At 54.0% G+C, this 25,888-nt stretch overlaps 2 protein-coding genes across 2 annotated transcripts in view; both read left to right on the forward strand.

Annotated features, from left to right (window-relative positions):
• Positions 1-20,564, forward strand: part of p3h2 (prolyl 3-hydroxylase 2) — a 226,237-nt gene extending 205,673 nt beyond the window's left edge. The window contains exons 14-15 of the mRNA XM_038816136.1: positions 16,029-16,169; positions 20,359-20,564. Coding sequence (XP_038672064.1) covers positions 16,029-16,169; positions 20,359-20,451 — 234 coding nt within the window. The 3' untranslated portion in view covers positions 20,452-20,564. The remainder of the gene's footprint in view (positions 1-16,028; positions 16,170-20,358) is intronic.
• Positions 20,565-20,741: 177 nt separating this feature from the next.
• LOC119976037 (proteoglycan 4-like) lies at positions 20,742-22,378 on the forward strand. The gene is made up of 3 exons (XM_038816138.1): positions 20,742-21,217; positions 21,504-21,741; positions 21,960-22,378. The coding sequence occupies exons 1-3, from the start codon at positions 20,773-20,775 to the stop codon at positions 22,312-22,314; spliced, it is 1,038 nt and encodes a 345-aa protein (XP_038672066.1). The 5' UTR covers positions 20,742-20,772; the 3' UTR covers positions 22,315-22,378.
• Positions 22,379-25,888: the final 3,510 nt, after the last annotated feature.

The following is a 25,888-nucleotide window of genomic DNA, read 5'->3' on the forward strand; positions in this document are numbered from 1 at the left end:
CTGCTCGTGGATAGTGCCCCCAGTTCCGCCTGTAGTCTCTGGCTCTCCCTGAGTAAAACCTCCCCCAGGGACTCCGCGTGCTTTTCATCTATCCGACCCATTTCCCTGACCAATCTATCCATCTCTGCCCGGTCTGCCTTGGCTCTGTGGGCCCCAATTGAAATCAGCTCCCCCCGCACTACTGCCTATAGCGCCTCCCACAGGGTCGCCTCCCACAGGGTCTCCCTCCGGGAGGCCGACCATCCTCAGGTTGTTCCTGCGGACTCTATTCTCCAGCTCCTCCACTCTGTCCAGCAGTCTTCTCTGCCGCTCTTTCAGGCCGTCAACTTCTAGCGCTGCAACCGTTTGCGCATCCGCCTGCTCCTCCACCGCCTCTCCCAGCTCCTTAACTTTAACATCCTGGGCGTCCAGCCTCTGGTTCAGCTGATCCACCGCTTTCTGGATTGGGTCCAAGCTGTCCCGCTTCAGCGCTTCAAAACTGGACTTCATTACCTGGAGCATGTTATCCAGCGCCAGCTGGATTGCTGAGTCCGGGGTCCGTGTGTCCGCCATCTTAGGTCCCAGGTAAGTTTCTTCAGGTCCTTGCCTCTGTCCCTTTTTCTCTCTTTTCTTCTGCCTCCTGGACTCCCGCTGTTCCATGTGCCGCAGCCCGCTCCTCAGCACCTTCGCTTCCGCCTTCCATCAGCTCCGTGGTCCCGCTATCGCGGGGAATCAGCCCCTAAACGCCCGCCGGAGTGAGAGCCCGCCGAATGTGCGGCTCACTCGGACATCGCCGCCACCGGAAGTCGGGGAGGGGGTTTCTTAAGAGGAGAGGTTGAGTAAGTTGGGCCTGTACTCATTGGAGTTTAGAAGAATGAGAGATGACCTTAGAATATACAGTGCAGAAGGAGGCCATTCGGCCCATTGCATCTGCATAGGCCGTTGGAAAGAGCACCCTACCCAAGCCCACACCACCCTATCCCCGTAACCCAGTAATCCCCACCTAAACTTTAGGGCACTACGGACAAATTTAGCATGGCCAATCCACCTAACCCGCACATCTTTGGACTGTGGGAGGAAACCGGAGGAAACCCACTCAGACATGGGGAGAATGTGCAGACTCCGCACAGACAGTGACCCAAGCCGGGAATAGAACCTTATTGAAACATTTTGGATTGTCAGGGGGTTTGACAGGGTCGATGCTGAGAGGCTGTTTCTCCTTGTGGGAGAGTCTAGGACCAGAGGGCAGAATCTCAGAGTGAGGGGGGTCACACATTTCAGACGGAGATGAGGAGGAATCTCTTCTCCCAGAGGAGTGAATCTGTGGAATTATTCACCGCAGAGAGTTGTAGAGGCCGGGTCGTTCAGTATGTTGAAGGCTGAGACAGACAGAATTTTAATCAGTGAGGGAATCGAGGGTTACGGGGAGGAGGCGGGAAAGTGGAGTTGAGGATTATCACATCAGTCATGATCTCATTGAACGGTGGAGCAAACACGATGGGCTGAATGCCCTGTTCCTGCTCTTACCTTTAATGAAGCAGTCCATGTCCAAATGCAGCAAGACCTGGACAATATCCAGGCTCGGGCTGACAAGTGGTAAGTCGCGCCACACAAGTGCCAGACAATGATCATCCCCTGAAAGAGAGGATCTAACCATCGCCCCTTGACACTCAAAGTCTGTCCACCATCTACAAGGCACAAGTCAGGAGTGTGATGGAATACTCTCCACTTGCCTGGATGAGTGCAGCACCAACAACACTCAACAAGCTCGACCCCACCCAGGGCAAAGCAGTATGCGTGATTGCTGCTCAATACCATCTAGGTTAAAGCAGCCCCGTTGATTGCTCCCCCTTCCACACTCACTCCCTCCACCACTTTCTCAAGAGGATTTGTGACGGGCAGTAAATGGCAGCGAGGACCACATGCTGTGGAAGAATGATTTAAAATCTCGGCAGCGGGATCCTCTCTTCCCGAGACTGTGTCTCGGAAAGCCGGGGCAGGATTCGTGGAGTTCCACAACCGCTAAAATGGCGCCGCACCTGGACCGATTCAGCCACTGTGGGGGGTTAGTACCGGCTCCGCGTGGGGGGTTAGTACCGGCACCGCGTGGGGGGTTAGTACCGGCACCGCGTGGGGGGTTAGTACCAGCACCGCGTGGGGGGTTAGTACCGGCACCGCGTGGGGGGTTAGTACCGGCACCGCGTGGGGGGTTAGTACCGGCACCGCGTGGGGGGTTAGTACCGGCTCCGCGTGGGGGGTTAGTACCAGCACCGCGTGGGGGGTTAGTACCAGCACCGCGTGGGGGGTTAGTACCGGCGTCACGTGGGGGGTTAGTACCGGCACCGCGTGGGGGGTTAGTACCGGCACCGCGTGGGGGGTTAGTACCGGCACCGCGTGGGGGGTTAGTACCGGCACCGCGTGGGGGGTTAGTACCGGCGTCACGTGGGGGGTTAGTACCGGCACCGCGTGGGGGGTTAGTACCGGCACCGCGTGGGGGGTTAGTACCGGCACCGCGTGGGGGGTTAGTACCGGCGCCGCGTGGGGGGTTAGTACCGGCACCGCGTGGGGGGTTAGTACCGGCGCCACGTGGGGGGTTAGTACCGGCACCGCGTGGGGGGTTAGTACCGGCGCCACGTGGGGGGTTAGTACCGGCACCGCGTGGGGGGTTAGTACCGGCGCCACGTGGAACACAATCGATTCCAATGAGAAACGGTGCCAGATTCACCGGGTCCGTGATTCACCCTCGGGAGGCTGACAAGCTGCAGCCGCGGATACACATTACACTCCACACACACACTCATCCCAGCCACACACACACATTACACTCCCCACACACACCCATCCCAGCCACACACACACATTACACTCCCCACACACACTCATCCCAGCCCCACACACACATTACACTCCCCACACACACTCATCCCAGCGACACACACACATTACACTCCCCACACACACTCATCCCAGCCCCACACACACATTACACTCCCCACACACACTCATCCCAGCCGCACACACACATTACACTCCCCGCACACACTCATCCCAGCCGCACACATATTACACTCCCCACACACACTCATCCCAGCCCCACACACACATTACACTCCCCACACACACTCATCCCAGCCGCACACACACATTACACTCCCCCCACACACTCATCCCAGCGACACACACACATTACACTCCCCACACACACTCATCCCAGCCACACACACACATTACACTCCCCACACACACTCATCCCAGCCGCACACACACATTACACTCCCCCCCACACACTCATCCCAGCCACACACACACATTACACTCCCCACACACACTCATCCCAGCCACACACACATTACACTCCCCACACACACTCATCCCAGCCCCACACACACATTACACTCCCCCCACACACTCATCCCAGCGACACACACACATTACACTCCCCACACACACTCATCCCAGCCACACACACACATTACACTCCCTACACACACTCATCCCAGCCAACACTCCCCACACACACTCATCCCAGCCGCACGCACACATTGCACTCCCCACACACACTCATCCCAGCCAACACTCCCCACACACACTCATCCCAGCCGCACACACACATTACACTCCCCACACACACTCCCCACACACACTCATCCCAGCCGCACACACACATTACACTCCCCACACACACTCATCCCAGCCGCACACACACATTACACTCCCCACACACACTCATCCCAGCCTCACACACACATTACACTCCCCACACACACTCATCCCAGCCACACACACACATTACACTCCCCACACACACTCATCCCAGCCTCACACACACATTACACTCCCCACACACACTCATCCCAGCCTCACACACACATTACACTCCCCACACACACTCATCCCAGCCACACACACACATTACACTCCCCACACACACTCATCCCAGCCTCACACACACATTACACTCCCCACACACACTCATCCCAGCCACACACACACATTACACTCCCCACACACACTCATCCCAGCCACACACACACATTACACTCCCCACACACACTCATCCCAGCCACACACACACATTACACTCCCCACCCACACTCATCCCAGCCACACACACACATTACACTCCCCACACACACTCATCCCAGCCACACACACACATTACACTCCCCACATACGCTCATCCCAGCCGCACACACACATTACACTCCCCACACACGCTCATCCCAGCCGCACACACACATTACACTCCCCACACACACTCATCCCAGCCACACACACACATTACACTCCCTACACACACTCATCCCAGCCGCACACACACATTACACACCCCACACACACTCATCCCAGCCGCACACACACATTACACTCCCCGCACACACTCATCCCAGCCGCACACACACATTACACTCCCCACACACACTCATCCCAGCCGCACACACACATTACACTCCCCACATACACTCATCCCAGACACACACACACATTACACTCCCCACACACACTCATCCCAGCCCCACACACATTACACTCCCCACACACACTCATCCCAGCCCCACACACATTACACTCCCCACACACACTCATCCCAGCCCCAAACTCACTCATCCCAGCCCCACACACACACTGCACTCCCCACACACACTGATCCCAGCCGCACACAAACATTACACTCCCCACACACACTCCCCACACACACTCATCCCAGCCCCACACACACATTACACTCCCCACACACACTCATCCCAGCCTCACACACATTACACTCCCCAAACACACTCATCCCAGCCGCACAAACACATTACACTCCCCACACACACTCATCCCAGCCCCACACACACATTACACTCCCCACATACACTCATCCCAGCCGCACACACACATTACACTCCCCACATACACTCATCCCAGACACACACACACATTACACTCCCCACACACACTCATCCCAGCCGCACACACTCATCCCAGCCCCACACACACTCATCCCAGCCCCACACACATTACACTCCCCACACACACTCATCCCAGCCCCACACACATTACACTCCCCACACACACTCATCCCAGCCGCACACACACATTACACTCCCCACACACACTCATCTCAGCCGCACACACACATTACACTCCCCACACACACTCATCCCAGCCCCAAACTCACTCATCCCAGCCCCACACACACACTGCACTCCCCACACACACTGATCCCAGCCGCACACAAACATTACACTCCCCACACACACTCCCCACACACACTCATCCCAGCCCCACACACACATTACACTCCCCACACACACTCATCCCAGCCTCACACACATTACACTCCCCAAACACACTCATCCCAGCCGCACAAACACATTACACTCCCCACACACACTCATCCCAGCCCCACACACATTACACTCCCCACACACACTCATCCCAGCCACACACACACATTACACTCCCCACACACTCATCCCAGCCACACACACACATTACACTCCCCACACACACTCATCCCAGCCGCACACACACATTACACTCCCCACACACACTCAGCCGAGCCCCACACACACATTACACTCCCCACACACACTCATCCCAGCCGCACACACACATTACACTCCCCACACACACTCATCCCAGCCACACACACACATTACACTCCCCACACACACTCATCCCAGCCGCACACACACATTACACTCCCCACATACACTCATCCCAACCCCACACACACATTACACTCCCCACACACACTCATCCCAGCCCCACACACACATTACACTCCCCACACACACACATCCCAGACACACACACACATTACACTCCCCACACACACTCATCCCAGACACACACACATTACACTCCCCACACACACTCATCCCAGCCACACACACACATTACACTCCCCACACACACTCATCCCAGCCGCACATACACATTACACTCCCCACACACACTCATCCCAGCCGCACAAACACATTACACTCCCCACACACGCTCATCCCAGCCACACAAACACATTACACTCCCCACACACACTCATCCCAGCCGCACAAACACATTACACTCCCCACACACACTCGTCCCAGCCACACACACACATTACACTCCCCACACACACTCATCCCAGCCGCACACACACATTACACTCCCCACACACACACATCCCAGCCCCACACACACATTACACTCCCCACACACACTCATCCCAGCCCCACACACACATTACACTCCCCACACACACTCATCCCAGCCACACACACACATTACACTCCCCACACACACTCATCCCAGCCGCACACACACATTACACTCCCAACACACACTCATCCCAGCCACCCACACACACATTACACTCCCCACACACACTCATCCCAGCCGCACACACACATTACACTCCCAACACACACTCATCCCAGCCGCACACACACATTACACTCCCCACACACACTCATCCCAGCCGCACACACACATTACACTCCCCACACACACTCATCCCAGCCACACACACACATTACACTCCCCACACACACTCATCCCAGCCGCACACACACATTACACTCCTTACACACACTCATCCCAGCCACACACACACATTACACTCCCCACACACACTCATCCCTGCCGCACACACACATTACACTCCCCACACACACTCATCCCAGCCACACACACACATTACACTCCCCACACACACTCATCCCAGCCGCGCACACACATTACACTCCCCACACACACTCATTCCAGCCTCACACACATTACACTCCCCACACACACTCATCCCAGCCAACATACTCTCCGCACACACTTATTCCAGCCTCACACACACATTACACTCCCCACACACACTCATCCCAGCCGCACACACATTACACTCCCCACACACACTCATCCCAGCCACACACACACATTACACTCCCCACACACACTCATCCCAGCCGCACACACACATTACACTCCCCACACACACTCATCCCAGCCGCACACACACATTACACTCCCCGCACACACTCATCCCAGCCGCACACACACATTACACTCCCCACACACACATTACACTCCCCACACACACTCATCCCAGCCGCGCACACACATTACACTCCCCACACACACTCATCCCAGCCAACACACTCCCCACACACACTCATTCCAGCCTCACACACATTACACTCCCCACACACACTCATCCCAGCCAACACACTCCCCGCACACACTTATTCCAGCCTCACACACACATTACACTCCCCGCACACACTCATCCCAGCCAACACACTCCCAACACACACTCATTCCAGCCTCACACACACATTACACTCCCCACACACACTCATCCCAGCCGCACACACACATTACACTCCCCACACACACTCATCCCAGCCACACACACACATTACACTCCCCACACACACTCATCCCAGCCGCACACACACATTACACTCCCCAGACACACTCATCCCAGCCGCACACACACATTACACTCCCCACACACACTCATCCCAGCCTCACACACACATTACACTCCCCACACACACTCATCCCAGCCCCACACACACATTACACTCCCCACACACACTCATCCCAGCCGCACACACACATTACACTCCCCAAACACACTCATCCCAGCTACACACACACATTACACTCCGCACACACTCATCCTAGCCCCACACACACATTACACTCCCCACACACACTCATCCCAGCCTCACACACATTACACACCCCACACACACTCATCCCAGCCGCACACACATTACACTCCCCACACACACTCATCCCAGCCGCACACACACATTACACTCCCCACACACACTCATCCCAGCCCCACACACACATTACACTCCCCACACACACTCATCCCAGCCGCACACACACATTACACTCCCCACACACACTCATCCCAGCCGCACACACACATTACACTCCCCGCACACACTCATCCCAGCCGCACACACACATTACACTCCCCACACACACATTACACTCCCCACACACACTCTTCCCAGCCGCACACACACATTACACTCCCCACACACACTCATCCCAGCCCCAAACTCACTCATCCCAGCCCCACACACACACTGCACTCCCCACACACACTGATCCCAGCCGCACACAAACATTACACTCCCCACACACACTCCCCACACACACTCATCCCAGCCCCACACACACATTACACTCCCCACACACACTCATCCCAGCCTCACACACATTACACTCCCCAAACACACTCATCCCAGCCGCACAAACACATTACACTCCCCACACACACTCATCCCAGCCCCACACACATTACACTCCCCACACACACTCATCCCAGCCACACACACACATTACACTCCCCACACACTCATCCCAGCCACACACACACATTACACTCCCCACACACACTCATCCCAGCCGCACACACACATTACACTCCCCACACACACTCAGCCGAGCCCCACACACACATTACACTCCCCACACACACTCATCCCAGCCGCACACACACATTACACTCCCCACACACACTCATCCCAGCCACACACACACATTACACTCCCCACACACACTCATCCCAGCCGCACACACACATTACACTCCCCACATACACTCATCCCAACCCCACACACACATTACACTCCCCACACACACTCATCCCAGCCCCACACACACATTACACTCCCCACACACACACATCCCAGACACACACACACATTACACTCCCCAAACACACTCATCCCAGACACACACACATTACACTCCCCACACACACTCATCCCAGCCACACACACACATTACACTCCCCACACACACTCATCCCAGCCGCACATACACATTACACTCCCCACACACACTCATCCCAGCCGCACAAACACATTACACTCCCCACACACGCTCATCCCAGCCACACAAACACATTACACTCCCCACACACACTCATCCCAGCCGCACAAACACATTACACTCCCCACACACACTCGTCCCAGCCACACACACACATTACACTCCCCACACACACTCATCCCAGCCGCACACACACATTACACTCCCCACACACACACATCCCAGCCCCACACACACATTACACTCCCCACACACACTCATCCCAGCCCCACACACACATTACACTCCCCACACACACTCATCCCAGCCACACACACACATTACACTCCCCACACACACTCATCCCAGCCGCACACACACATTACACTCCCAACACACACTCATCCCAGCCACCCACACACACATTACACTCCCCACACACACTCATCCCAGCCGCACACACACATTACACTCCCAACACACACTCATCCCAGCCGCACACACACATTACACTCCCCACACACACTCATCCCAGCCGCACACACACATTACACTCCCCACACACACTCATCCCAGCCACACACACACATTACACTCCCCACACACACTCATCCCAGCCGCACACACACATTACACTCCTTACACACACTCATCCCAGCCACACACACACATTACACTCCCCACACACACTCATCCCTGCCGCACACACACATTACACTCCCCACACACACTCATCCCAGCCACACACACACATTACACTCCCCACACACACTCATCCCAGCCGCGCACACACATTACACTCCCCACACACACTCATTCCAGCCTCACACACATTACACTCCCCACACACACTCATCCCAGCCAACATACTCTCCGCACACACTTATTCCAGCCTCACACACACATTACACTCCCCACACACACTCATCCCAGCCGCACACACATTACACTCCCCACACACACTCATCCCAGCCACACACACACATTACACTCCCCACACACACTCATCCCAGCCGCACACACACATTACACTCCCCACACACACTCATCCCAGCCGCACACACACATTACACTCCCCGCACACACTCATCCCAGCCGCACACACACATTACACTCCCCACACACACATTACACTCCCCACACACACTCTTCCCAGCCGCGCACACACATTACACTCCCCACACACACTCATCCCAGCCAACACACTCCCCACACACACTCATTCCAGCCTCACACACATTACACTCCCCACACACACTCATCCCAGCCAACACACTCCCCGCACACACTTATTCCAGCCTCACACACACATTACACTCCCCGCACACACTCATCCCAGCCCCACACACACATTACACTCCCCACACACACTCATCCCAGCCACACACACACATTACACTCCCCACACACACTCATTCCAGCCTCACACACATTACACTCCCCACACACACTCATCCCAGCCAACATACTCTCCGCACACACTTATTCCAGCCTCACACACACATTACACTCCCCACACACACTCATCCCAGCCGCACACACATTACACTCCCCACACACACTCATCCCAGCCACACACACACATTACACTCCCCACACACACTCATCCCAGCCGCACACACACATTACACTCCCCACACACACTCATCCCAGCCGCACACACACATTACACTCCCCGCACACACTCATCCCAGCCGCACACACACATTACACTCCCCACACACACATTACACTCCCCACACACACTCTTCCCAGCCGCGCACACACATTACACTCCCCACACACACTCATCCCAGCCAACACACTCCCCACACACACTCATTCCAGCCTCACACACATTACACTCCCCACACACACTCATCCCAGCCAACACACTCCCCGCACACACTTATTCCAGCCTCACACACACATTACACTCCCCGCACACACTCATCCCAGCCAACACACTCCCAACACACACTCATTCCAGCCTCACACACACATTACACTCCCCACACACACTCATCCCAGCCGCACACACACATTACACTCCCCACACACACTCATCCCAGCCACACACACACATTACACTCCCCACACACACTCATCCCAGCCGCACACACACATTACACTCCCCAGACACACTCATCCCAGCCGCACACACACATTACACTCCCCACACACACTCATTCCAGCCTCACACACACATTACACTCCCCACACACACTCATCCCAGCCCCACACACACATTACACTCCCCACACACACTCATCCCAGCCGCACACACACATTACACTCCCCAAACACACTCATCCCAGCTACACACACACATTACACTCCGCACACACACTCATCCCAGCCCCACACACACATTACACTCCCCACACACACTCATCCCAGCCTCACACACACATTACACTCCCCACACACACTCATCCCAGCCCCACACACACATTACACTCCCCACACACACTCATCCCAGCCGCACACACACATTACACTCCCCAAACACACTCATCCCAGCTACACACACACATTACACTCCGCACACACTCATCCTAGCCCCACACACACATTACACTCCCCACACACGCTCATCCCAGCCTCACACACATTACACACCCCACACACACTCATCCCAGCCGCACACACATTACACTCCCCACACACACTCATCCCAGCCGCACACACACATTACACTCCCCACACACACTCATCCCAGCCCCACACACACATTACACTCCCCACACACACTCATCCCAGCCGCACACACACATTACACTCCCCACACACACTCATCCCAGCCGCACACACACATTACACTCCCCGCACACACTCATCCCAGCCGCACACACACATTACACTCCCCACACACACATTACACTCCCCACACACACTCTTCCCAGCCGCACACACACATTACACTCCCCACACACACTCATCCCAGCCCCAAACTCACTCATCCCAGCCCCACACACACACTGCACTCCCCACACACACTGATCCCAGCCGCACACAAACATTACACTCCCCACACACACTCCCCACACACACTCATCCCAGCCCCACACACACATTACACTCCCCACACACACTCATCCCAGCCTCACACACATTACACTCCCCAAACACACTCATCCCAGCCGCACAAACACATTACACTCCCCACACACACTCATCCCAGCCCCACACACATTACACTCCCCACACACACTCATCCCAGCCACACACACACATTACACTCCCCACACACTCATCCCAGCCACACACACACATTACACTCCCCACACACACTCATCCCAGCCGCACACACACATTACACTCCCCACACACACTCAGCCGAGCCCCACACACACATTACACTCCCCACACACACTCATCCCAGCCGCACACACACATTACACTCCCCACACACACTCATCCCAGCCACACACACACATTACACTCCCCACACACACTCATCCCAGCCGCACACACACATTACACTCCCCACATACACTCATCCCAACCCCACACACACATTACACTCCCCACACACACTCATCCCAGCCCCACACACACATTACACTCCCCACACACACACATCCCAGACACACACACACATTACACTCCCCACACACACTCATCCCAGACACACACACATTACACTCCCCACACACACTCATCCCAGCCACACACACACATTACACTCCCCACACACACTCATCCCAGCCGCACATACACATTACACTCCCCACACACACTCATCCCAGCCGCACAAACACATTACACTCCCCACACACGCTCATCCCAGCCACACAAACACATTACACTCCCCACACACACTCATCCCAGCCGCACAAACACATTACACTCCCCACACACACTCGTCCCAGCCACACACACACATTACACTCCCCACACACACTCATCCCAGCCGCACACACACATTACACTCCCCACACACACACATCCCAGCCCCACACACACATTACACTCCCCACACACACTCATCCCAGCCCCACACACACATTACACTCCCCACACACACTCATCCCAGCCACACACACACATTACACTCCCCACACACACTCATCCCAGCCGCACACACACATTACACTCCCAACACACACTCATCCCAGCCACCCACACACACATTACACTCCCCACACACACTCATCCCAGCCGCACACACACATTACACTCCCAACACACACTCATCCCAGCCGCACACACACATTACACTCCCCACACACACTCATCCCAGCCGCACACACACATTACACTCCCCACACACACTCATCCCAGCCACACACACACATTACACTCCCCACACACACTCATCCCAGCCGCACACACACATTACACTCCTTACACACACTCATCCCAGCCACACACACACATTACACTCCCCACACACACTCATCCCTGCCGCACACACACATTACACTCCCCACACACACTCATCCCAGCCACACACACACATTACACTCCCCACACACACTCATCCCAGCCGCGCACACACATTACACTCCCCACACACACTCATTCCAGCCTCACACACATTACACTCCCCACACACACTCATCCCAGCCAACATACTCTCCGCACACACTTATTCCAGCCTCACACACACATTACACTCCCCACACACACTCATCCCAGCCGCACACACATTACACTCCCCACACACACTCATCCCAGCCACACACACACATTACACTCCCCACACACACTCATCCCAGCCGCACACACACATTACACTCCCCACACACACTCATCCCAGCCGCACACACACATTACACTCCCCGCACACACTCATCCCAGCCGCACACACACATTACACTCCCCACACACACATTACACTCCCCACACACACTCTTCCCAGCCGCGCACACACATTACACTCCCCACACACACTCATCCCAGCCAACACACTCCCCACACACACTCATTCCAGCCTCACACACATTACACTCCCCACACACACTCATCCCAGCCAACACACTCCCCGCACACACTTATTCCAGCCTCACACACACATTACACTCCCCGCACACACTCATCCCAGCCAACACACTCCCAACACACACTCATTCCAGCCTCACACACACATTACACTCCCCACACACACTCATCCCAGCCGCACACACACATTACACTCCCCACACACACTCATCCCAGCCACACACACACATTACACTCCCCACACACACTCATCCCAGCCGCACACACACATTACACTCCCCAGACACACTCATCCCAGCCGCACACACATTACACTCCCCACACACACTCATCCCAGCCTCACACACACATTACACTCCCCACACACACTCATCCCAGCCCCACACACACATTACACTCCCCACACACACTCATCCCAGCCGCACACACACATTACACTCCCCAAACACACTCATCCCAGCTACACACACACATTACACTCCGCACACACTCATCCTAGCCCCACACACACATTACACTCCCCACACACGCTCATCCCAGCCTCACACACATTACACACCCCACACACACTCATCCCAGCCGCACACACATTACACTCCCCACACACACTCATCCCAGCCGCACACACACATTACACTCCCCACACACACTCATCCCAGCCCCACACACACATTACACTCCCCACACACACTCATCCCAGCCGCACACACACATTACACTCCCCACACACACTCCCCACACATACTCATCCCAGCCCCACACACACATTACACTCCCCACACACACTCATCCCAGCCGCACACACACATTACTCTCCCCACACACACTCATCCCAGCCCCACACACATTACACACCCCACACACACTCATCCCAGCCGCACACACACATTACACTCCCCACACACACTCATCCCAGCCCCACACACATCACACACCCCACACACACTCAGCCCAGCCGCACACACACATTACACTCCCCACACACACTCATCCCAGCCGCACATACACATTACACTCCCCACACACACTCATCCCAGCCGCACACACACATTACACTCCCCACACACACTCATCCCAGCCCCACACACACATTACACTCCCCACACACACTCATCCCAGCCTCACACACACATTACACTCCCCACACACACTCATCCCAGCCGCACACACACATTACTCTCCCCACACACACTCATCCCAGCCCCACACACATTACACACCCCACACATACTCATCCCAGCCGCACACACACATTACACTCCCCACACACACTCATCCCAGCCGCACATACACATTACACTCCCCACACACACTCATCCCAGCCGCACACACACATTACACTCCCCACACACACTCATCCCAGCCCCACACACACATTACACTCCCCACACACACTCATCCCAGCCTCACACACACATTACACTCCCCACACACACTCATCCCAGCCGCACACACACATTACTCTCCCCACACACACTCATCCCAGCCCCACACACATTACACACCCCACACACACTCATCCCAGCCGCACACACATTACACTCCCCACACACACTCATCCCAGCCCCACACACATTACACACCCCACACACACTCATCCCAGCCGCACACACACATTACACTCCCCACACACACTCATCCCAGCCGCACACACACATTACACTCCCCACACACACACATCCCAGCCCCACACACACATTACACTCCCCACACACACTCATCCCAGCCACACACACACTTTACACTCCCCACACACACTCATCCCAGCCTCACACACATTACACACCCCACACACACTCATCCCAGCCGCACACACACATTACACACCCCACACACACTCATCCCAGCCGCACACACACATTACACTCCCCACACACACTCCTCCCAGCCCCACACACATTACACACCCCACACACACTCATCCCAGCCGCACACACACATTACACTCCCCACACACACTCATCCCAGCCGCACACACACATTACACTCCCCACACACACTCATCCCAGCCGCACACACACATTACACTCCCCACACACACTCATCCCAGCCGCACACACACATTACACTCCCCACACACACTCATCCCAGCCGCACACACACATTACACTCCCCACACACACTCATCCCAGCCTCACACACACATTACACTCCCCACACACACTCATCCTAGCCGCACACACACATTACACTCCCCACGCACACACAGTTTGTTTTGAGAAGGGAGTGATTTCTGGGCTGAAGGGCAGAGGTATATTTGCTGAAGTGTCTCTTTAATGATTATTTGATGTGTTTTCGACTCTGTTTTAAATCCTGTGCAGGCAGCTGTGAAACCAGAGTGTGGCCGGCTAGTTGGCTTTTCATCCGGAGAGGAGAATCCACACGGAGTGAAGGCTGTCACTAAGGGACAGCGATGTGCCGTGGCCCTGTGGTTCACACTCGACCCGCTCTTCAGAGAGTTGGTGAGTTTGTGCGACTGAGGACTAAAATAGTTTGCGCACTCTGTTGGTGTGTGATGTGGGGATTGAGGGAGGCAGGCAGAATCCCAGAGTGGCAGATATTCTCCTGCACCACATTTCTCACACGGAGCTAACGTTGCCATTATTTGGCTGCTCCGGAATCATCAAGACTCCATGCACTGAACCTGTGGATTTGGAAGGAAAAAGGTCTGCATCCCTGACTTCAGGAATGTGACAGCTGTAACAGGGGGTAAATCACGGTGCCTTCTCCTGAATTTCCCACTCCCGCCCGGGGCTGGAATCTCCGACGGCGAAGTCGCGATGGGCCGGAATATCAAAATTCCCGTCTGAACCGGGGCTGCCCCCTCCAAAGCGGCGTACTCTGTGAGTCGGCCATCTCGCGTATCCATGGCCTCAGGACATTGACTGTGGGCCCCCCCCCCCCCCCCCCCTCCCGATGCTCCGCCGCTAACCGGCATGGATCGCGTGCCGTCTCATCCGTCCGGGAACGCTGCGTAGCGACTGCCGACTCAGTCCAGCGTGCCACAGTTGGGGGAGGGCTGATCTGCGGATGGGGGGGGGACATTATTCAGGGCTGGGGGCACTGTGGTGGGGCGGTTAGGGGCACGCGAGCCGGCCAAAGGGGGGGGACAACTTCGCGGGATGGGTCCGCAAGCGGAACCCGCCATGAAGCACGGCGTGAACGCTGCATCCGCCTCCGTGCGCGGCCATGGATCCGGCAATTCTCCAGGCCGTATCGACAGCTAGAGCCGGGGGGGCTTCCTGGCGTAAAACACTGGCAGGAGGAACATAGTCTCCAAATTAGAGAATCCAGCCCCCGGAGTCTTGAGGAAATTCTCCCAGCGACAATCTGCCTTTAAACTTTCCAGCAGAATCTCCAAAACAACAAGAAAAACGTCGAGACCAACACCAGGAACATCGCCTTCATCAACCTGACCAAAGCATTGACTCAGTAAATCGCCAGGTTCTGCGGATTGTGCTCTGAAGATTTGGATGTCCAAGAAATGTTCTCCCAGTCCCACCGTTGCTTCGTGGCGATATGACTGCTACTGTGTCGAGTCGGAGATTTGAAACATTCAAAATCCAGACTGGGCTCAACAAGGCCGTAAAAGCCCCGATACAATTTAGCATCTACTGACTGTGGCCATTCACCTCAAAGATCAAATATCCCCTGGTGTGAATATTAACTACCATCCAGATGGAAAACTCTTTAACCTCAGTCATCTCCATGTCAGAACGACACTGACCATCATCGACAGACACTATCTACAGTTTGCGAATGAATCTGGGCCGTTGGCCGCTCTACACCAGATTGGTAAACCATTCTCCATCTTTTCAATTCTGCTTCCAACAAACTGGCTCTGTCCTTGAATATTTCCAAAACAGAACTCACATCAACCCACACCTGGGGAGCCAACTATTCCACCTGGTATATGTGTTGATAGAGAGACTCTGGAATATTTCAGCACATTTCGTACCTTGGCAGCCATTTCTCGGCAAACTCCAGCAGAGAGTGTCTGACAACAAAAACCTCCGTAAGTCAACAGAAGGCCCAGGTACAGAGCAGTTGTCCTCAGCACATTTCCTGTACGTCAGTGAGGCTGGATTTGGATTCAGTGGCACATAAGAGCGATAGAGAAATACCACCAGCAATGACCCCACCGCATCCTCCCGATTCAATGCCTGTGTCCTTGAAGCCCAATCCACAGGCATTCAGGCAAAGCCCCAGCAGACTGGACACGTGTCCCTACCACGTCCTGTTTCCCCAAATAGCCTACGTTCCGAGGAGGTCAAATAAAACACTTCAGAAACACTCGGAAGCTCTTGGTGAAGCCTGGCAGCGTTGACATTGACTGAGAGGGACTAGTAATTGTTCAAAATGACGACAACTTGTCCATCGATCTGAATCAGGCTTTGTTCGAAATTTCTAACTGATAAGTAAGAGCAACAACAGAGGAGGCGAGTAAAGGAAGAAAATGCTGCTCCCCAGATTCCATTATCCTGAGAATCACTCCGGATCCCATTACCCTGAGGGTCAATCCGGATCCCATTACCCTGAGGGTCAATCCGGATCCCATTACCCTGAGGGTCACTCCGGATCCCATTACCCTGAGGGTCAATCCGGATCCCATTACCCTGAGGGTCACTCCGGATCCCATTACCCTGAGGGTCACTCCGGGTCCCATTACCCTGAGGGTCAATCCGGATCCCATTACCCTGAGGGTCACTCCGGATCCCATTACCCTGAGGGTCAATCCGGGTCCCATTACCCTGAGGGTCAATCCGGGTCCCATTACCCTGAGGGTCACTCCGGGTCCCATTACCCTGAGGGTCAATCCGGGTCCCATTCACCCTGAGGGTCACTCCGGATCCCATTCACCCTGAGGGTCAATCCGGATCCCATTACCCTGAGGGTCACTCCAGATCCCATTCACCCTGAGGGTCACTCCGGATCCCATTACCCTGAGGGTCAATCCGGATCCCATTCACCCTGAGGGTCAATCCGGATCCCATTCACCCTGAGGGTCACTCCGGGTCCCATTACCCTGAGGGTCACTCCGGATCCCATTCACCCTGAGGGTCACTCCGGATCCCATTCACCCTGAGGGTCAATCCGGATCCCATTCACCCTGAGGGTCAATCCGGATCCCATTCACCCTGAGGGTCACTCCGGATCCCATTACCCTGAGGGTCACTCCGGATCCCATTACCCTGAGGGTCACTCCGGATCCCATTACCCTGAGGGTCACTCCGGATCCCATTACCCTGAGGGTCACTCCGGATCCCATTACCCTGAGGGTCAATCTGGATCTCATTACCCTGAGGGTCAATCCGGATCCCATTACCCTGAGGGTCAATCCGGATCCCATTACCCTGAGGGTCAATCCGGATCCCATTACCATGGGGGTCAATCCGGATCCCATTACCATGGGGGTCACCCTGCCCCATGTGGGTCACCCTGCCCCATGGGGATCACCCTGCCGCATGGGGATCACCCTGCCGCATGGGGGTCACCCTGCCCCATGTGGGTCACCCTGCCCCATGGGGATCACCCTGCCCCATGGGGATCACCCTGCCCCATGGGGGTCACCCTGCCCCATGGGGATCACCCCGCCCCATGTGGGTCACCCTGCCCCATGGGGGTCTCCCTGCCCCATGGGGGTCTCCCTGCCCCATGGGGGTCTCCCTGCCCCATGGGGGTCACCCTGCCCCATGGGGATCTCCCTGCCCCATGGGGGTCTCCCTGCCCCATGGGGGTCACCCTGCCCCATGGGGGTCACCCTGCCCCATGGGGATCACACTGCCCCATGGGGGTCTCCCTGCCCCATGGGGATCACCCTGCCGCATGGGGGTCACCCTGCCCCATGGGGATCACCCTGCCCCATGGGGGTCACCCTGCCCCATGGGGGTCACCCTGCCGCATGGGTGTCACCCTGCCCCATGGGGGTCTAGAATTGGCTTGTACTAGAGTCTAGACTCCAAACTCATGGCAGAAACTCATGACCCTGAATCAACATCATCCTCGAATGAAGAGCAGCCAATGACCGAGGCAGTACTGCCAGACTCTGGGCAAACTGATCGGGAGCATCAATACTGGCTAATTATTGTCCAGTAACCTCCTCAAAATGTATGAGTCACCCTCCCCCCCCCCCCCCCAAAAATCCATGCTTTTGAAGCTGAAATCGCTCCCAATACTCTCCGTACCACATGATAGATTCCTGTCAGCTTCCAGACAGATTGCGGAAGTTTTAGGATTCGTGTTGTTCTGCAGGATCGGGGGTCTGTGAGAAATTCTATTTTCTTTAGTCATTTACAGGACGTGTGCGTCACTGGTTAGGCAGCAATTGCCGTTCAGAAGGTGGGGGTGAGCTGCCTTCTTGAACTGCTGCAGTCACTGAGGTGTAGGTACACCCACTGTGCTGTTAGGATTATTTTCCTTGTTTATTGACTCTGGGTTTTCTTTTTGGTCTGGGGGGGGGGGGGGGGTAGGGGGGGTAGAGGAGTGGTGGGGGGGATGGTACCTAGCCGCCTTCTTGGACCCAGTATCGGGAGGGATGGGCTTTCTCCAACATGAGGGATTCTCCTGGATTTTTTGGGGCTGAAATTTCATTGACTAACTGGTCATGTCCTCGCTTTGCCCCCCCCCCCCCCCCCCCCCCCCCCCCCTCAGGAAAGGATCAAAGCCGACGAGGTTGTTGAGTTGATATCGCTCGAACATCGGCTGGACGACAAAATCAGCGTAAACCCAAGGGATGAATTGTGAACATTTCTTCACGAAAATATTTATTTAATCTTCCCAGAAACACTTTTAGAATGTTGTAATTTTCTGTACAAATTGTAAATTTTAACTTGTTCAGAGATTCTTTCAAACAATTGTTTTATTTTCAAATTGAATTTTGTTGTAAACTGATGATTACCTCGTGCCAGAGATTAACTCCAGGGTTCACTGTGATTGTGTAGAATTGAGCTTCATTCGAAGCTGTGACGTGTACATTTCAGCAGAGAAACCCTCAGGGAAACCAGACAGATATTCTGCCCATGTTGGTACCATTGCAAAGTTGTGAAAATATCTTTGAGTAAAAGGATGTACCCCGTATACCCTGTACCCCGTATACCCTGTACCCCGTATACCCTGTACCCCGTATACCCTGTACCCCGTATACCCTGTACCCCGTATACCCTGTACCCCAAATACCCTGTACCCCAAATACCCTGTACCCCAAATACCCTGTACCCCAAATACCCTGTACCCCGTATACCCTGTACCTGCCAGCATGTACCCCAAATACCCTGTACCCCGTATACCCTGTACCCCGAATACCCTGTACCCCGAATAACCTGTACCCCAAATACCCTGTACCCCAAATACCCTGTACCCCAAATACCCTGTACCCCAAATACCCTGTACCCCAAATACCCTGTACCCCATATACCCTGTACCCCAAATACCCTGTACCCCAAATACCCTGTACCCCAAATACCCTGTACCCCGAATACCCTGTACCCCGAATACCCTGTACCCCGAATACCCTGTACCCCAAATACCCTGGACTCCGTATACCCTGTACCCCAAATACCCTGTACCCCAAATACCCTGTACCTCAAATACCCTGTACCCCAAATACCCTGTACCCTGAATACCCTGTACCCCAAATACCCTGTACCCTGAATACCCTGTACCACAAATACCCTGTACCCCGAATACCCTGTACCCCAAATACCCTGTACCCCAAATACCCTGTACCCCAAATACCCTGTACCCCAAATACCCTGTACCCCGTATACCCTGTACCTGCCAGCGTGTACCCCAAATACCCTGTACCCCAAATACCCTGTACCCCGTATACCCTGTACCTGCCAGCGTGTACCCCAAATACCCTGTACCCCAAATACCCTGTACCCCAAATACCCTGTACCCCAAATACCCTGTACCCCGTATACCCTGTACCCCAAATACCCTGTACCCCAAATACCCTGTACCCCAAATACCCTGTACCCCAAATACCCTGTACCCCAAATACCCTGTACCCCGAATACCCTGTACCCCGAATACCCTATACCCCGAATACCCTGTACCCCAAATACCCTGTACCCCAAATACCCTGTACCCCGTATACCCTGTACCCCAAATACCCTGTACCCCAAATACCCTGTACCTAACAGAGTGTACCACAAACACCCTGTACCCCAAATACCCTGTACGTGACAGAATGTACCCCAAATACCCTGGACCCCAAATACCCTGTACCTGACAGAGTGTACCCCAAATACCCTGTACCCCAAATACCCTGTATCCCAAATACCCTGTACCCCAAATACCCTGTACCCCGTATACCCTGTACCCCAAATACCCTGTACCCCAAATACCCTGTACCTGACAGCGTGTACCCCAAATACCCTGTACCCCAAATACCCTGTACCTGACAGAGTGTACCCCAAATACCCTGTACCCCGAATACCCTGTACCCCGAATACCCTGTACCCCAAATACCCTGTACCCCAAATACCCTGTACCCCAAATACCCTGTACCCCAAATACCCTGTACCTGACAGCGTGTACCCCAAATACCCTGTCCTGGGAGTGTTTGATGGGGTCAGTGCAGAGGGAGCTTTACTCTGTATCTAACCCCGTGCTGTACCTGTCCTGGGAGTGTTTGATGGGGACAGTGTAGAGGGAGCTTTACTCTGTATCTAACCCCGTGCTGTACCTGTCCTGGGAGTGTTTGATGGGGACAGTGTAGAGGGAGCTTTACTCTGTATCTAACCCCGTGCTGTACCTGTCCTGGGAGTGTTTGATGGGGACAGTGTAGAGGGAGCTTTACTCTGTATCTAACTCCATGCTGTACCTGTCCGGGGAGTGTTTGATGGGGACAGTGTAGAGGGAGCTTTACTCTGTATCTAACCCCGTGCTGTACCTGTCCTGGGAGTGTTTGATGGTGACAGTGTAGAGGGAGCTTTACTCTGTATCTAACTCCGTGCTGTACCTGTCCTGGGAGTGTTTGATGGGGACAGTGTAGAGGGATCTTTACTCTGTATCTAACCTCGTGCTGTCCTGGGAGTGTTTGATGGGGACAGTGTAGAGGGAGCTTTACTCTGTATCTAACCCCGTGCTGTACCTGGCCTGGGAGTCTTTGATGGGGACAGTGTAGAGGGAGCTTTACTCTGTATCTAACCCCGTGCTGTACCTGTCCGGGAATGTTTGATGGGGACAGTGTAGAGGGAGATTTACTCTGAATCTAACCCCGTGCTGTACCTGTCCTGGGAATGTTTGATGGGGACAGTGTAGAGGGAGCTTTACTCTGTATCTAACCCCGTGCTGTACCTGTCCTGGGAGTGTTTGATGGGGACAGTGTAGAGGGAACTTTACTCTGTATCTAACCCCGTGCTGTACCTGTCCTGGGAGTGTTTGATGGGGACAGTGTAGAGGGAGCTTTACTCTGTATGTAACCCCGTAATGTACCTGTCCTGGGAGTGTTTGATGGGGACAGGTTAGAGGGAGCTTTACTCTGTATCTAACCCGTGTTGTACATTCCGATCCTGAAGTCACAAACCCGATTTCTGAGCACTGATATTCTTTCTTTAAAGAAATTTCACTGTTTAAAAACAATGCATAAAAATTGTGGTTTAATTTCCTGAGGGTATTTGTGTCTTCACCCTGCATGGGAAACATACACAATATTGTGGTTAAGAAAAAGTTATTTATAAAATAATTATTTTGTAGATACTATTAAAAATTATTTTTGAGAAATGGTCCATTTAATCTGTGAATTGTGGGCGTGCTTCACTTTTGAGAGTTCCCGTCAGAGTCTAGTCTGTGTTGTGGGTTTCCGCAGGTTCTGAGATTTGGTTTTTGCTGATGTTTCCTGTACTCTGTTGTGGATGTAGTTAAACATCAGAGTGCATTTGGAACATGCAATGTGGATCCACGTTGGGACGAATGCTGCTGTGACACTGTTATCTCCAGAGAGCCCCCAGATGGTTGAATGTTTTACACATCATCGCCGACAGTTCACTGAATTTGCCTGAAAAATGGGAACAGCGACCACCTTTTTCCTCTCGTCTTATTCAGTAGAAATGTGAAGTGTTACATTTTGGGAAGGAGAACGAGGAGTTATTACTTTGAAAATAATTTGAATCAGGGGGTGGTCAAAGGGGAGTGAGAGAGCAGACACCAAATTCCCAACCGGATATCGGATTTATCCAGGATGGGCAGGAATTGAAAAATTCACAGCCGAACTCGCAAACATGTGTGACAGAAAGGAATACTGAGATTGAAGATTATACTGATTTGGATTATTAAATAGTGGGTTGTGGTTATTGACAGTTACAGCAGGTTAAAGGTTATGCTGAAAGTATGAGCTGCGGAAGAATGGGAGGAACCTCAAGTGGAGCATAAACACCATCATGAACTGATTGGGTCAAATGGCCTCTTTCTGTGCTGTTTATCTGCTCGAATTGACCATCTTTCTTTGTTTCCTGTTGCCATCTGTCTGATTCGCTCCAACTCTTTCTCCCTCTGTTCCAAGCTTCCTCTTGTTTGACCCAATCACTTCCTGGTCTGTCTTGATCTTTCTCAGCTAGGAGGGGGGGGGGGGGGGGGGGGGAGATCAGTTCAGTGTGTTATATACTTTGATGCAAAAAAATTTACAGAATTAAACTTTAATAAATATGTACTTTGTGAAAGATGAAAAAACTTGAACCTGCAAATAAAATAATTTAAATTTCAGTGCAGTCTTTGTCCAATTCACCAGCAAAACAAACACAAAGCTTCAGCTACAAAAACAGAAAATGCTGGGGACTCTCAGCAGGTCTGACAGCCTCTGGAGAGAGAAGGGAGCTGACGTATCGAGCCCGGGTGACTCTTTATTAAAGCTGGAGAAAGCTGGAGTCAGTCCAAAATTGACAGGCATCCAGACTCGAAACGTTAGCTGCCCGGCGAGGGGGGGGGGGGGTTTGAGAGGGGGACACAGCGTACCCAGCGCCGCACTGTAATGTCTGTCTGCGGAGGGACAGTGTACACAGCGCCGCACTGTAATGTCTGCGGAGGGACAGTGCCACACTGTAATATCAGTCTGCGGAGAGAGACAGTGTGCACAGTGCCGCACTGTAATATCTGTCTGCGGAGGGACAGTGTACACAGTGCCGCACTGTAATATCGGTCTGCGGAGAGAGACAGTGTGCACAGTGCCGCACTGTAATATCAGTCTGCGGAGGGACAGTGTACACAGTGCCGCACTGTAATGTCAGACTGCGGAGAGAGACAGTGTACACAGTGCCGCACTGTAATGTCAGACTGCGGGAGGGACAGTGTACACAGTGCCGCACTGTAATGTCAGACTGCGGAGGGACAGTGTACACAGTGCCGCACTGTAATATCAGACTGCGGTGGACAGTGTACACAGTGCCGCACTGTAATATCAGTCTGCGGAGGGACAGTGTACACAGGGCCGCACTGTAATGTCAGACTGCGGGGGGGACAGTGTGCACAGTGCCGCACTGTAATATCAGACTGCGGGGGGGACAGTGTGCACAGTGCCGCACTGTAATATCAGTCTGCGGAGGGACAGTGTACACAGGGCCGCACTGTAATGTCAGACTGCGGAGGGACAGTGTACACAGTGCCGCACTGTAATATCAGACTGCGGAGGGACAGTGTACACAGTGCCGCACTGTAATATCAGACTGCGGGGGGGACAGTGTGCACAGTGCCGCACTGTAATATCAGACTGCGGAGGGACAGTGTACACAGTGCCGCACTGTAATATCAGTCTGCGGAGGGACAGTGTACACAGTGCCGCACTGTAATGTCAGACTGCTGGGGACAGTGCACACAGCGCCGCACTGTAATGTCAGTGTGATGATCGGAATACATTGCCCCTTTAAGAGGCTTGGAACCCTGGGGGACTCCGCCTCTGGCTACGCCCCCTGGGAAACAGTACTTAAGATGAGACTCCATTTTGCGAGCACACTTCTCATGGAGGCTGCCATTGTTCACTGCTTATTAAAGCCTTTAATTACTGACCTAACTTTCGTGTGGTAATTGAGAGTGCCTCAATTTAATAAGCAGTGCACATCAAGATGGACAGCGGTCTGAAACCAGAGAGACCCAACCTGGATGGCCGGACGCCTGAAGCCTCGGAAATCTTTAAACATTGGCTCCGGTGTTTTGAGGATTATTTGGACTCCTCACCGTCTGATGT

This window comes from Scyliorhinus canicula, chromosome 13, assembly GCF_902713615.1.
Source record: "Scyliorhinus canicula chromosome 13, sScyCan1.1, whole genome shotgun sequence".
Lineage (NCBI taxonomy): Eukaryota > Metazoa > Chordata > Chondrichthyes > Carcharhiniformes > Scyliorhinidae > Scyliorhinus > Scyliorhinus canicula.